The 15,278-nt window shown below is 39.2% G+C and overlaps 1 protein-coding gene across 1 annotated transcript in view; it reads right to left on the bottom strand.

Annotated features, from left to right (window-relative positions):
* Positions 1–15,278, bottom strand: part of SGIP1 (SH3GL interacting endocytic adaptor 1) — a 211,065-nt gene that overhangs the window by 93,204 nt on the left and 102,583 nt on the right. The window contains exons 3-4 of the mRNA XM_054720911.1: positions 9,951–9,975; positions 2,286–2,342 (exon numbers count right to left, since the gene is read on the bottom strand). Coding sequence (XP_054576886.1) covers positions 2,286–2,342; positions 9,951–9,975 — 82 coding nt within the window. The remainder of the gene's footprint in view (positions 1–2,285; positions 2,343–9,950; positions 9,976–15,278) is intronic.

Genomic DNA, 15,278 nt, shown 5'->3' with positions numbered 1-15,278 from the left:
TGCTGGTACTCCTGGCTGAACTAATTGTAACAGCAGACAACTAATATTTTTAGGAAAAAGACAGGAAAGAGAAAAGACAGTTTGCATTATTAGAATTAGTTATCTATATGATAAGTACTATGACCTACACTTTATTTCATTGAACCCTCATAACAATCATATGTAGAATTATTCTATTTACCAAGAAGGAAACTAAGAGAAATCAGATGCCATTACCCAAGGAACCCACACAGCAAATGGCAGAACCACTCCTTGATCCCAGGTATTTGAGACTATATCCTACACTGTAGAGGGGAACAAGGTGAAGAAGAGTTCAATAATGACCCTTTTGAAGTTGAGGTAATAGGCCTGGAAGTCAGAGAGAACAGAGCTGGAGAGAGATTTTGGAGTTACTGAAACAATGAAAGTGCCATGACCATGGGGAGAGAAGATGGCCTGAATGCATTCTGTCCTTCTTCATTTCTCAGCTTACTTTCCTTTTTTTTTTTTCTTTTTAAATAAAAGTATATTAAGATCACTTCCCTGCTAAAAATGTGTCTGTGGCTCCTCACTGCACTCAGAATAAAAGCCCATGCCGCTGGTGAGACTCAGTGGTTGAACGTTGACTCATGCACCAAGAAGTTACCAGTTCAATTCCCAGTCAGGCACATGCCCAAGTTTCGGGCTCAGTCCCCAGTAGGGGACTTGCATGAGGCAGCCGATCAATGTTTATGCTTCTCTCTCATCATTGATGTTTCTATCTCTCTCCCTCTCCCTTCCTCTCTCTAATATCAATACAAACATATATATATATATATTTTTAAAAAGCGCAGTGCCTCTGTGTAGCCCACAAGCCCTGGCAAGACCTGGCTCATGATCTTCTCTCTAGCCTCAGGTTTGAGTTCTTTTCTGATCCCCCTCAGCCACAAGGCCTTCTTCCTATTATATGGTAAGTACCATGACCCATTGTTAACTTATGATTTGAATGCCACAAGGTTTTGTTTTGTTTTTTTCCCATTTCAGGGTCCTTATAAATTATCTGCCTGAAATTCTCTTTTTTAAAAAAAATATTTTTATTGATTTCAGAAAGGAAGGGAGAGAGAGAGAGAGAAATAGAAACATCAATCATGAGAGAGAATCATTGATCGGCTGCCTCCTGCATGCCCCACACTGAGGATCAAGCCCGAAACCCGGGCATGTGCTCTGACTGGGAATTGAACCATGACCTCCTGGTTCATAGGTCCATGCTCAACCTCTGAGCCACGCTGGCCAGGTTGCCTGGAATTATCTTTCCTCAAATGTTCATCCAGTTAACCTCAATTTATACTTCAGTGTAGGAGTAGGGACCTTTTTTTCTGCCAAGGGCCATTTGGATATTTATAACATTATTTGAGGGCCATACAAAATTATCAACTTAAAAAACAGCCTGCTATGTTTGGTCAAACATTTAATTAACTCACCCCTAATGCCTTGGCAGGGCCAGACTAAATTATTTGGTGGGCCTTAGGGGGCCTGCAGGCTGGATGTTCCCTACCCCTGCTTTAGGGCTTCCCTTTATTAAAGGTCAAATCCTCCCTAAGGCTGTCTCTGCTCTTACCCACTCCCTGCCAAAAGCAAGATGATATAACGTATTAAGAATAAAACCCTTCTCATTACTTAGAGAAAGTTGTATCTAATGTATAATTATAATAGCAATTCCTGTGTGGCCTTATTAGTTTTTATGACTAACAACATTTGAGGAAAATTATGCTTCAATTAAGCACTTGCATGTTGACCAGGGACAACAATGGAGTTTAGGATTTGTGTGCTGGATGTGAGGGGGTAGTGCTTGATGAGTAATTTGGTATTTTAATTATCATACTTGTTTATTTAGAGTATCACATTCATGCAAATTGAAGAATCCTAGAAAATATAACAAGAGTCTTTCTAGGTAAAAAGAATTTTTAAAAATCACCCTTTCTTAATTTCTCATATCTTCCCTTACAACACTATTTTGAGCAAATAATTAGTTTATTGAATCCTTGCAATAATGTTGTAAAGTAGCTACTGACTTAATTTTTGCTGGACAGCAAATTACTATCCCAAAGCCACACACAGCTGACTTGTGGAGAGGCTAGGTCTTGAGCCCATTATCTAACAGCCTTTACTGCTCTTAGCCTGTCTACCATGTTAATCGTGCCAGGTACTTTCTGATGAGATGGCATGTTTCACTTATTTCTATGTCCTATTTTAAATACAAGAATGCCTCAACTCATTTTCAAGTTCTGAAATACTTAGTAAAGAAAAAAACATTTTCTGATACTCACGTATCTTTCCCAATCAATTTCTGCATAAAATCCATTTGGCGCCCCATTGCTTTTCTTCTGTAATAAATGTGAAAATAAATTTAGAAGAGAAACATTTGAATGAAACAAAAAAAGGAATAAAGAATACTTAACTCTCATCTTTATTTAACAAGAGCTATCAATACCCAGGACTGGAAAGACAAACCAGAGCAGCCTATGAAGCAGTCACATTAGTGTAACCAAATGGTAAACTGAGTGCCGTGACACTGCCTAATCTATAATGTGATACTCTACATAATCTATTCCGTACTTATTGTACAAAAGACTGTAGAATACCTAAGCATAGAATATTCACTACTAACTGTTCAAATTTTATTCAATTACTAAAAAGTTAGAAGCATCTACATTATAATTTAATTCTCCATACCTTCAGGGGATAACAACAGATATATATTTAAATGGCAACATTTTGACTTCCATGTTGCTTTCATATACAATCAGTTCCAACAATATCCAAAGAGTATTCATCCAAGTCGTTAACTAATTTTTTAGCTTTTCTAATACTAACTTATTTTTTTCCTAACCATCCCCTTGATAGACTACAAAGGAAATCAGCTTCAAATTAGTTAATTCAGCTCCCAGGTATTAAAAATGGTGTTGATATTCTTTACAAGTGGCTTTAAAAAACAAATTATTAAAATAGAATAATAGGATTCACCATGGATTTTTCTGTCATCCATGTGTCCTATGCCTCCAGGAACACACATCATTGCAAGATGAATGGATATCAGCATTACTCTCTCTAGATTATTTGTAAGTTCTATTTTGACTCCTAGTACAACCATGATATATGGCCACAAGCACTTGAGCAAGGATGTGGCCTTATCCAAAGAGAAATTACTAGGATTCTCTACTTTTTTGTGAGCAGAAGACAAAAACACAAATCAAACTGGGGAAGGAGGGTTCAATTCAACAGCACTCAGGTATTTAGCACATAGAGCAATGGTCTGTCACTGGGCACAAGCAGATCTCAGAACAACACAAATTAAATGGTGACATGTGAGATTGAAGACAGAACCTCTAATTTTGCAATCACAAATGAAGGCGAGTTGGATCACAATATGAACAGTTAACACTCAATTTGACAAATAGGCGGGAGAAGTAAGCTTTTCATGTTTGTATGTAGGACCACTAGAAAACCAAATTAGAGGTAACCATCATTATTGATTAATACTTACTGAATGTTGCCTGGGCACTCTAAGAACCCACAATAGCTTAGTAAGGGTGAACACGAGTAAGGAATAGATAATATGTTCAAGTCCTCTCTCTTCCTTAGGTACTGCCACTGCACTAGAATTTACAAATGCAAGAACTATGCCAATGTTTTCACTGACCAGAACCCAAGAACATAGACCCTGTGCCCCTCTTCCTTTTTCCTGCTCCTAAAAATATTATATACTCAGTCTACAACATTTTAACTTTTCCACAAAATTGCCTTCATTGAATTAGTGCTTCGTTGATATTCTTTCTACTTTGAGCAAAGGTTGTTCTAAAAACCTGTCACATCAACTCTGCACCTGTATAAGCTATAAAGCTATTGTTGAGGACATGGTTCATTAAATTATGTGCCAGCTAATAATAAAAAAATCTCTTCCATGGGGAATGGGCACTGTTCCTCTTTTCTTTTTGTCATGTTTGCTTTCTTTTTTAATTTGTACTTTACCAATCTGTTTGCATATGCCTTTTGCAAATTTCTCCAAATCCTTCTTAGAAAGCACATATAATAAATTTAATATACAAACTTAACTTCTGTAATAATGGGAATAAAATGATCAAAGTTGATCTGAAAGAACTAAACTCATGAATTTTATAATCAGTATAATACTACCATTGATAGATCTTTTAGTCATTAAACAATTCTTCAATACATAGGATTGTTATCTAAAAACTGATGAGATTAGTTAAATTACTGAGTTCAAAATTTTCAGTTCTATAGTTTGCCTCTATGATAATTTCATTTCTATTACCAATGCTTTTCTATCACCAATCCCAGTTTCTGTGGAAACCAATGGAAGATTGAGATGAAAAGAAAGCAAAACCTATAAATTTTTTCTTTTAAAATAGGAACATTTTAATCACAAATACTATACATAAACAAAAAATCATAACAATACATTCTTTTGGGAAGATATTCAACACACACACACACACACACACACACACACACACACACACACTGAGCTTTATTAGAGGAATTTGGCCTCATTCATGCTAGTGAATTCTTACAAATATATTTGGTTTCACAAATGGAAATTATCAAGTTACTGGTAAAGATTCTTCTGGTAAACCCCAAGAAAGAAACAATTCTCTTGGTTTAACCACTTAAGCAAGTGCAGCTCACAGTGGTAATAAATGAAGGTAATGGCTCTATTGATTTTCAATTGGAAAATGTTGTAGAAGCAAGGAAGAAGATAAGTGGGGAAATATCATTTAAAAACTAGTTTTAATACAAGCAACAATGGCTATTCAGCAATATATAAAGTCATTTTTTCCTTCGAGTTGAAGTTATACATTTACTTTTTTCTTTTGTGTGTTTTCCAAACTTCTACACTTTGCATAAGTAACTTTTATACTTGAGTATATAACTATTATTTAAAGATAATTGAGGCTCGTAGCAATGTTACTCTTATCTTAATAGGCATTTTACTTTGGTCAGGCTTATTATCTGTTCTCAGATAATATGATGGACTAAATCAATAAATGTGGCAACAATTGTGTTTAGTTATACATTCATCAAAGTTCTCAGTTTCCACCAAGAGTGCTCTTGTTTTCCTAGGTCGGCTCATGGCCACATAGTAGTCCTCAGGTGAGAAATGTTAAAGACACAGGTCGTGCTGCCTACTAGGTGTACCGGTTAATAATGCGGGTTTTTCTCAATAGATGGAGTTATACATATGTTGACATATATGCGATTTGATATGTATGCTATTTGTTGTATTGCTCCTTCAGATTACCACTTGTTCCAATCGATGGCACATGCACTTTCTGAGCAGCACTTCAAAATGTACTTAGAAGTGGAAAATTGGGTCTCTGAATGGTCTGCCTCAAAACAAGAAAAGTTCTATTTGGACGGTATCCACAAATTACCTGAAAGATGGGGAAATGTGTAGCTAGCGATGGACATTACTTTGAATTAAGCACTTTTGATGTTTCTCTTGAAATTATTGTGTTTTCTTTGATTACAAAATCCGCATTATTACGGTTAATAATGCAGATTAACTATTAACCAGTTAAAAACAGATTAATTATTAACTGGTTAAGATGCAGATTAACTGTTAACCGATTAATAATGCAGATTAACAATTAACTGGTTAAAAATGCGGATTAACTATTAACCGGTTAAAAATGCGGATTAACTATTAACCGGTTAATAATGCGGATTAATTATTATCCGGTTAATAATGCAAATTAACAATTAACCGGTTAATAGTGTGGATTAACTATCAACCGATTAAAAATTTGGATTTTGTAATCCAAAGAAAACACAATAATTTCAAGAGAAACATCAAAAGTTCTTTATTCAAAGTAATGTCCATCGCTAGCTATACATTTCCCCCATCTTTCAGGTAATTTGTGGATACCGTCCCAATAGAACTTTTTTTGACATATGAAGTTTTGAAGTTTGCTGTCAATACAACAAAATAGCATAATATCAAATCGCATATATATATATATATAATCATATATATATATATATCAACATATGTGTAACTCCATCTATTGAAAAAATCCACATTATTAACTGGTACACCTAGTAAATGTTATCTTTTTGCCACTGAGATGGACTTGACTCATTTTGCAAATAATTCTGTAGGACAGCACTGTCCAATGAACTGTCTGTGAAGATGGAAAGGTTCTAGATGTGTGCTGTCCAATATCGTAGCCACCAGCCACAAGTGGCTCTGGAATACTGGAGATGTGCAGTGTGATTGAGAAACTGAATTGTAAATAGGCTACCATATTGAACAACACTGCTGTAGTTGTTCCCTCACCTGGGCCAAGATCAGCATCCCTGACTCAACATCCTTTGCTCAAGGACAGTGTTCCCACAAGCCAAGGTCTTGCCAAATTCCTAATGTTACTGAGATAATGCTTTTCCTAAAAAATTATTACTCCATTTGTATGCCATGCTTATATTGGAGCCAAAGATTTCAAATAAATTCCTTTTAAAATCTGAATACTTTTCCTTTGTCTCAGATAAAGGAAATACTTTTTTTTGCCTTGTCACTCTTTAAAAAAATATATGCTTTTATTGATTTTTAGAGAGAGTGAAAGGGAGAAGGAGATAGAGAATCATGGATCAGCTGCCTCCCATATGCATCCTGACCGGGGATCAAGCCCGCATGTGCCCTGACCAGGAATGGAACTGGCAACCTTTTGGTGCATAGGACCATGCTCAACTGACCAACTGAGCCACACCAGCCAGGGCAGCCTGTTCACTCTTTAAAAGTATATTCAGACATCAGCATATAGAGTCTACATGGTTGATTTAAACATTGGCCCCACATTTTCAAAAAATAATTTGGAAATAACTAAAAAAGACTCTTCTTAATTGGAGTAAATAAATGCTACTCTTTTTTTCAAGTTTCAGATTGGGATTTTACTTACTGTTTCTACAACCCCTTGGAAATTTTAAACTAAAATCTGTTTCCTTACCGAAACTTTTTTTCCTCCTTCACGCGCACACTCTGCTTTGTTATTGTAGGGTGGTTCATGTGGGCTGGGCTGCTGGAATTGATTGTTTTCATGTAGAAAAAGTTGTTAAAGGATCTGTTTGTTCTTTAAGACACATATAAAGAATCACATGGAGTCAGCAAACATACCATAGAAGAAACAATTTCTAGGCCAAATTGTAGGGCCTACCAATCTTGGCAGGGTTCCTTAAACAAACAGCGGACTTTGGGGCCCATAATGAGGCTCTATTCAGCAGGCCAGTGTAGCTAGGTCAGGAGAAGAGAGAAGAGGAAGAAACATCCCAGGCAGGAGAGACTGTGTGGATCTAATCCTCATTCAGCCAGTACTTCATTTACAGGTAGAGAACAGACACCAGGACACACTAACACGGAACAGAAATGGATGTATATCTAATCAAAGTAGAAAAATCTAGCTGCATTATACTTTACCCTGGACCTAAGCCTTCCTGAGGGTCATCAATACATATAGCACACACAGTTGACAGCTCCAAATCTGGGCCTTTCCTGTACACCTGCTCGGGATGAGCAGAGACGATGCCCTCAGGCCATGTGTATGTGGAAATCTGAACTGCTTAGGAAAAAGCTGAAGTGTAGTCTGCATGGTTAGAGTTTGTCTCTGGGTTAGAATGCATTGTAACACACAGATGCCGGAAATCTCAGACACCAGGGCAGACAGTTCTGCAGGGGACAGGTACATTCGGCCACGTGGGGAGCAAGACAAACCCACCTTCCTACATGAAACCTTGCCACGAAGCCTCTGAATATTAGACTGCAAAAGCATTGTCACCAGAGATGGGCTTCACTGGATTTTGAGGAACTGAAATAAGCTCAAATACATTAAGCCTATTGTGTAACCCTGTGCTGACAAGCCATTTATAAGGAGGCACCATCACCTATAGTTTATAGAACTACACCAGTGAAACCATAAATTTCCACTTCAGATGCCCAAAGATAATAATTTGGAAGCTAACTCAGCCACGTAAGAGTGGACTGGGTCCACAGATGCAAGGTCTTAATCAATCTGATTTTGAAAGAAAATCAGGTTGAGGCCTCTAAGGACCGGATGCAAACAGAAACTTGGACCCCTATGGCCCTGGTATGATAAGGAGTTTTCAAATTCGCTGACCACAGTTAGTGGGGAAACTTGGGTAACGTTTCCAAATAGTACAACTAGCAGCTTGTACAACCTATGAAGCTGCGCATCCTGTTTCAGAGAACATGTATTTATTTAGAATGTAGCCTTTTTTCAAGTGGGTCTGCATTATTTCCTGAGAAATCGAAATGAAATAATTTCCCTTTCCTAATAATCAGGGCGACTTATGGTATTTCCAATGAAGAAACAAAGAGGGCACAGGTACTAATAAGTAACTTTATATGACTTGGAATGGTGGTGGTATAGGAGCACTCAGGGAACTCCAGTACAAAGCCCTGAGCTGGAGTGGACAAGTTCACAGAATCACGGCCAGGCTCATTAATGCAGCCTGACTCAGTTGCCCATGCCATGCCAGTGCCAGGCACCTAAGTGCATATTCCACCAGAGATTTAAACTGGTGGTCCCTGGAAGAGCGGAGAACACTGCAGTAGCCATGGGGCCTCACAGACAATGAGCAGGTGGGTGGGAGGGACTTTAGAAAAAGGAAAAAGGACAAGACTGAGGGTAGCAGAGGGAAAGAAGCAAGAAACAGCAGTCCAGCCTGGGAGCAGTAGGGAAAGAAAGCAGAGAACAGCTAACAGAGCTTTGTGGGGGCCAGAATGGAGGGGAGGGGACAAGAGAACCCAGGGAAGGGACCCAGACAGCAGCAAAGAGAAGACACAGTAGCAGAGAGAGAGAGTACCTGCGAGAGAGTTAACGAGAGGGCTCTGAGCCAGAAGCAAGAGGTGAGGAGAAGCTGAGTCTTCTGGGTCTTTTTTTTCCCCTGCTGAATAGAGCCTTGATTATAGTGTTACCCAATGTCTGGTAAATTTCAGTCTATTCCCTTAACATTTCACAGCAAGAACTACATGAATGCAAAAGGCACCCCAAAGTTAAGAACCTTGAGTCAAATGTGGGCGAAAAACTCCTGCTATGGCTGCAATTAACACCCCAAAGTAGGTATATTATAAAGGGTGATTTTTCAAAAAAATTATTTTTAACCACCAGGTTTATTTTCGTTCCCACTCCAGCCCAATAAGCCTAATGTGAGTCAATTCCCTCCTCCCCCCAGTAACAGCTGTTCTTTTGAACCTTATGAATAGGCATCTGATTTAGATTTGAAAGAAATCATTTTAGAAGTGGGTGCAGACTCCCATAAGCACAACTCAGATAAATCCAAGCCAAGGCACCACAGACTTCTTTAAAAATCAAGAAATCTGGTGACCAGCAAGGAGTCAGAGTTACTGTTAAATCTAAACCCAGTGGATGCATTTTCCTCCTTCAGGCTGTAAATTCAGGCATAAGTGGTTTCAAGACCATTCCCTACTTGTGAATTTAATATAGAAAATGTATCTGCAGCTGAACTACAAAAGGGGAAAAGTTTCTTTCAATTTTATTGGATCTCAGCTCCATTATGACTTTGTGGCCTCTGTTAGAGAAAAACATTCTCACATAACGAGCTTTTATATCATTAAGTTGGAAATGAAATAACAGTTGATGGTAGCAGCCCCTGCAGGAACTGTCTGGTTTGTGACCCACCATACTGATGACTAGTTTGCTGGCCTAATTTGGGGCAGGGTTTTAGGTGAATACAATAAAGAAGTTTAACTTGAGTAAGACTGCATGGATGTCCCATGCAATTCCTACAGAATATTATAACAGTGAGAGGTCTGAAAAGCCATTTAAGCTACTTTTTCCCTATAGAAAAAAAAAAAAAGAAAAGAAATGGGGCTTTAAGAAATTTAAACATAGCATATATTGAAGTGCAAACCTACTAAAAATGATCATTTAAATACTTACAATTCCATCTCTATCGGGTGAACCTCTGTAACAAAAAGAAATTTGTAGCTATTAGGAAAATGTATCATTCTTGCTACATAGACTAAAGTATAACAAGAAACATTAACCACCTCTCTCCCCCTCTCCCCAGTTCTCACCCCAGTAAATCCGTATAATGCAAACTAAATCAAAGCAAATCAGTCCAGTGGTATTTGAGTGTGGGGAGTGTGTATGTGTATGTGGGAGCGAGATTCTCATTAAAAGCTGAAGTCCAAAAGGCACCAAGTTGCTGCAGCAGTTTTGGTCCCCTTTGAAGAGGAGAGCTCATTAAGTGTCTGTCCCAGTCTATGGCTCCATTTAAAACTAGCACAGGGAATGTAAACCAACTGGTTCTCTCTCCTCTTCTCCCTAGGAGTGGTCTTGAATTCCCCCCATAAGAAGGAACTACTATGGTATTGTTCAACTTACTTTGAGAATCTGTATTTTCTTCCAAATTTCTCTATTTACTGCTCCAGTGGTTATAGGAAAGCAGGAAAGGGAGGGCAATGTTTCCTCAGGGCTCACGCTGATGACTCAGGGGAGGTCACCATGGTGGCACTGTGTGTGCCACAGTGCTCAGGAGTAAGGGCTGTAGAATAGGATGACTCTGAGTGCCCAGACTCCACCACTTGTTAGTTCTGTAACCTCTGTAAGCCAGCTTAGATCAAATAATGTATACAAAGAATTTATAACAGTCCCTGATACACAGCAAGTATTCAAAACTGTGGGCTATAATTTTTTTCCTCTTACATAATGTCTCTTCACTAGGAACACAAGACTGTCCACAGCAGTGACATTAGACTTTGTAGCAATAGAGGAAGTGCAAACGGTTGTGCAAAATCATATCGTTATTTTGAAAAACTGAACTGGAGGAGCCAGAGGAAGAAGCAAGAGGGTGGTCACTGTATCTCTTCCTCTGTTAATTCACTCTGCAAGGAGTTTAAAAAAGTGACCCTATAAAACACCGAATTATGCTTAGATGGGGACCTGCATTATTTGGAAGAAAACCTGAGATGGACTGTGAAATCTTGAGGAGTTTGGTGTGGTTAGAACTGTTCTTTAGGAGGTGGGACAAGGTAATGAAATTATTGCTTTGTAGGGCAGGGCAGAGAGAGAAATGCAAAGAGTTAGTGGGACATCTCCTGAGCTCCAAGATGAGACTCCCCTTCTCCACCAACACCTCCTTCTAAGTTAGCAGAATATTTTTACTTGGATTGCAAAACACTTGATGGAGGTTCATCGTTTTCCATAACCAGTTCTGTGCCTATGTGGATATAGGGGCTAGAAGCAGAGAGGATGCTGATTTTGCAAGACCATGGGAGTTGACAGAAATCTTAGGGTCCTTGGACATTCCCTGGCTTTGGGAATTAGTTGGTTTAAAGAAATTTCTTCTAAATTAGAAGGACAGGAAGAGTCTTAGCTCATTAAACTTATAATTCATTGAACAAATAGTGAGTGCTTACAATCGACCAGGCACTAGGCTGGGATCTGGGGATAAAAACATGAAGCCATGCTCATCACAGAAAGAATGAGACAGGCAAGTAAACCCAGTGAGATATCATGGCCATAATCAGCTCAGGTGCACAAGAAAGTACAGAGAAAAACTACCAACTCACACTCATCAAAACCAGCTTTTCTTTTTAGAACTATATACTGCAAAAAATAAAAATAAAAAAGAGCATTTCTTACTAGAATTTTAGCTTCTGCTAAAGGAATTGAGAAAGAGGTGATTGTATCAACTTTTGCATAGGCTATATCCACAGGCACTGATCCTTGTGGGGATGTCTCTGGAGCAGGAAGTGATAGATATAAAGAAAACAATCTCTGGAGATAGGTCTGGCTGTAGTGCTGCCCATGATTGGTACAGATACAATAGCATTCTATAGAGCATCTTACAAGAGGCCACTTGATGATCTGCATATTGCAGCTATAGGGATGGCATTTCAGAAATTTTAATCAGCAAAATTGTAATTGTATATAGCAGCATTGGTGTCCTCTTCTGATCCTGTGGTCATATCCAGTGATGGAAATGGGGCTGGTGCTTCTTAGGGTGGTGACAGTAAGCATGGTGGTTAAGAGCACTGGCTCTAGAGCCAGACTGTTTGGGTTCAATCAACCTGTATTTCCTGCATAATCCTGGGCAAGTCACTTCATCCCTTTGTGTCTTAGTTTCCTCATCTACTAAATGGCCATGATAATAGATATACATATGCCTTACAGGACAATTAGAGGATTCCATGAGTTTATAGAAGTGAAGAGCCCAAAATAGTGCCCAGAACATAGTAAATACTCATTAAGTGTCACCTAGAATACACTTACTATATAATATGACCTCGGATGGGGAGTAGAGAGATTAGCAGCCTCAGGCTCTTGAAGTTCTCAATTTGCTTCCTAACCCTTCTTATGAAATTTCATAATTTATTTTTAAGTGATTTTTAAAAAAAAAATTTAATAGCAGACCCATTATATTTACTGACTTCTATTTTAAAACTAATCATCTACCATGGACCCTTTGCCTCTGGTTTAAAAAGTGCCAGTTACCACTGCCTTTTTTCTGTTATCCTTCTATTGATCTTGATCAGGGGTCCTCAAACTTTTTAAACAGGGGGTCAGTTCACTGTCCCTCAGACCGTTGGAGGGCCGGACTATAGTTTAAAAAAAAACACCTATGAACAAATTCCTATGCACACTGCTAAGTCGGCTGCTAAGCAGGACAGGCAGCGGCGGCAAAAACACCTGGCGGGCCGGATAAATGTCCTCGGCGGGCCGCATGTGGCCCACGGGCTGTAGTTTGAGGACCCCTGATCTTGATTATAATTTTGCCCATCTATTCATTTTTTTTCTGGGTGATAAAAGCCCCCGTGCTTGATTCTGCACAATACTAGTTTCAAGTCTTATTTTCTGGGTAACCTTCTGCAACTTAATCCCTTTTGGCATTGATTTCTCAGCTCTAAAATTGAGATATGACTTCTAACCTTACTGAATTACTGTGAGGATTAAAAGGGATATCAATGCATACAATAGACCCTGCACAGGGTCTCCACTTAGCACAGGCTCTTTCCTTTCCTCTCTCTACCAGGCACTGTAATGATGATTAAATCAGGAAGCTCTGGTCCTAACCCCACTCTATTACTAAGGAGGTTCAATCAGCTGAAGTTGGGGCTGGTGGTACACCCTGAGGGAACTGCAACAGCCGTGAAAACAGTTGGCATCAACAAAGTTTCAATGATGGCAGATTAACATAAGCATTACCTATAGCTGAAGGGACAGCAAATTCCCAGAGCATTTGGCCAACCTTTTGTGAGAATGATGTATGACCTGATTAGAGACAGGGGCTCATGAAGAGCAAAGGCTGACACTGAACTGTTGGTCTTTTGACCATCACTGCTACTGGGACCAATTTATGGCTAATTTGCTATCACATAAGTATTTTGGGGTGCTCCAGTGATAAGTTAAGGAGACATGCTTGGGATTCTACAGGCACATGTCTCATCAAAGTACCTCAGATAGATATTGGGCACCTATCAAAGCCTTGAGGAAAAATTCCTTACTTTCATACCTTTAGAAATGGTGATGAAGAGCAGAGCATTGGTCACATGCAAATTAGCTCTGCCTGCTCTCGGGAGGCTGTTTGATCTCTTTTCCCTTTAGAGGGAAATTTTTCCTTTTTAATTTTCTTCACAAACCAGAGATTATGTGCAGTCAGTTGCAGACACTGTCTTCAAAGAAAAACGGATTTGATTTCTGCTAATGATGTTCTCCTGAGATGTGTGTGTCTAATGATGCCCCATGGCACATTATAGGTGACAAGAGATGTTGCTGACAGGCTGACTGGTACAGTGTCTGGCTCTTTTGGGAACTTAGATTCCATCTAGAGTAAACTGAGGCCAAGGAAAGGAAAAGCATATTCCTGAAGCTGTGGGAATGCTGGCAACACTGGAAGCAGAGCCCAGGTCTGCAGGCTCCAGTGACAGAACCATCATGTTTTGGAGGTTGTTTAGAAAAGGGCAGTTTCTTAAGAAACAAGAGTAATTATGTAGTCCTCAAAAAATATTCCTGGGGAGAGATCAACCAAAGGACTTGAATGCATGCATATAAGCATAACCAATGGACACAGACACCAGGGGGTGAGGGCATGTGCTGGGGGGGGGGGGGGTTAAGGATACATATGTAATACCTTAATCAATAAAAAATATTCCTAATTCAATCATTTTGAACAGGGGTGAGGAATATCTGGTGCTCGGGCCATGTAAGGCCCACAAAATCATTCAGTCTGGCCCTGCCAAGGCAACTGCAGGTGGGACTAAAAATTCAATAAACCTGGGAGCTTTTTTCATAGCAACATAAATTTATATTAAGTGAATTATATTAAGCAAATGATGTTATACATATCCAAATGACCCTTGGCAGGAAAAAGGTTCCCTACCCCTAATATAGAACAAGACTAGAATAAAGGTAATTTCCATGAAATTATTATTTACCAAAAGAACAAGCACTAAGAAAATGTAAGAACAGGTGACTTAGTATTTGCTATCTATATTAAAAAATAGCTTTTATTTCCCCCTAATCCTTTATACTCTCTGGCTTAAAAACCTGCAAGGCTTCAAGGTTGCCCACTGCCTACAGAAGGAAGCCCAGGCGCCACAGCCTGGCACTTGCTATCTGGTTCTGATGTCCTTTCCAGGTTTGCCTCCAATGATCATTCTTACCTGTAGCTGACAGGTAGGCCAACTGCCTTATTTGTCTTGTCCTGAATACCAGTTGACTTTTCCACCTCACTGCTTCGGCTGCTGTTCCTTTAGCATGAAATGCCTGTCTTCAACTTGAAGGTCAAAGTTCCTCCCTCCCTGAAGCTTCAGTGATCATCTGTCCAAATGTGAGCTTTTCTACCCTCAAATTCCCATGAATTCCATTTTTATTTGCTCATAAGGAACTTACCACATATTAATTTGTACTAGTAATAATGAGTAATGTTGCTGCCATTTACTGAGCATTTTACTAAGTACTAGGTCCCAAACTAGTCATTTCAAATGTTATTTCATTTTGTTATGTGAAAGTTATTTCAGTTTGTGTGCTAGATTTTTTTATCCCATCTATAATAATAAAAGGGTAATATGCTAATCAGACTGGACATCCTTCCGGGTGTCATTCCGACGTCCTTCCAGATGAAGCTGGGGCTGAAGGGAAGCAGCCCAAGTCCCAGGTGCCTGCCAGTGGCTGGAGGAGAGAAGCCCGGGACCCAGGTGCTGGAGGGAAGCCAGTGCCAGCAGCCAGGGAAAGGAAGGCCTACTCTTACACGAATTTTCATGC

The sequence above is a fragment of the Eptesicus fuscus genome, chromosome 9 (assembly GCF_027574615.1).
Source record: "Eptesicus fuscus isolate TK198812 chromosome 9, DD_ASM_mEF_20220401, whole genome shotgun sequence".
NCBI classification, from domain to species: Eukaryota; Metazoa; Chordata; class Mammalia; order Chiroptera; family Vespertilionidae; genus Eptesicus; species Eptesicus fuscus.
This window is presented reverse-complemented; position numbering and strand designations above follow the sequence as displayed.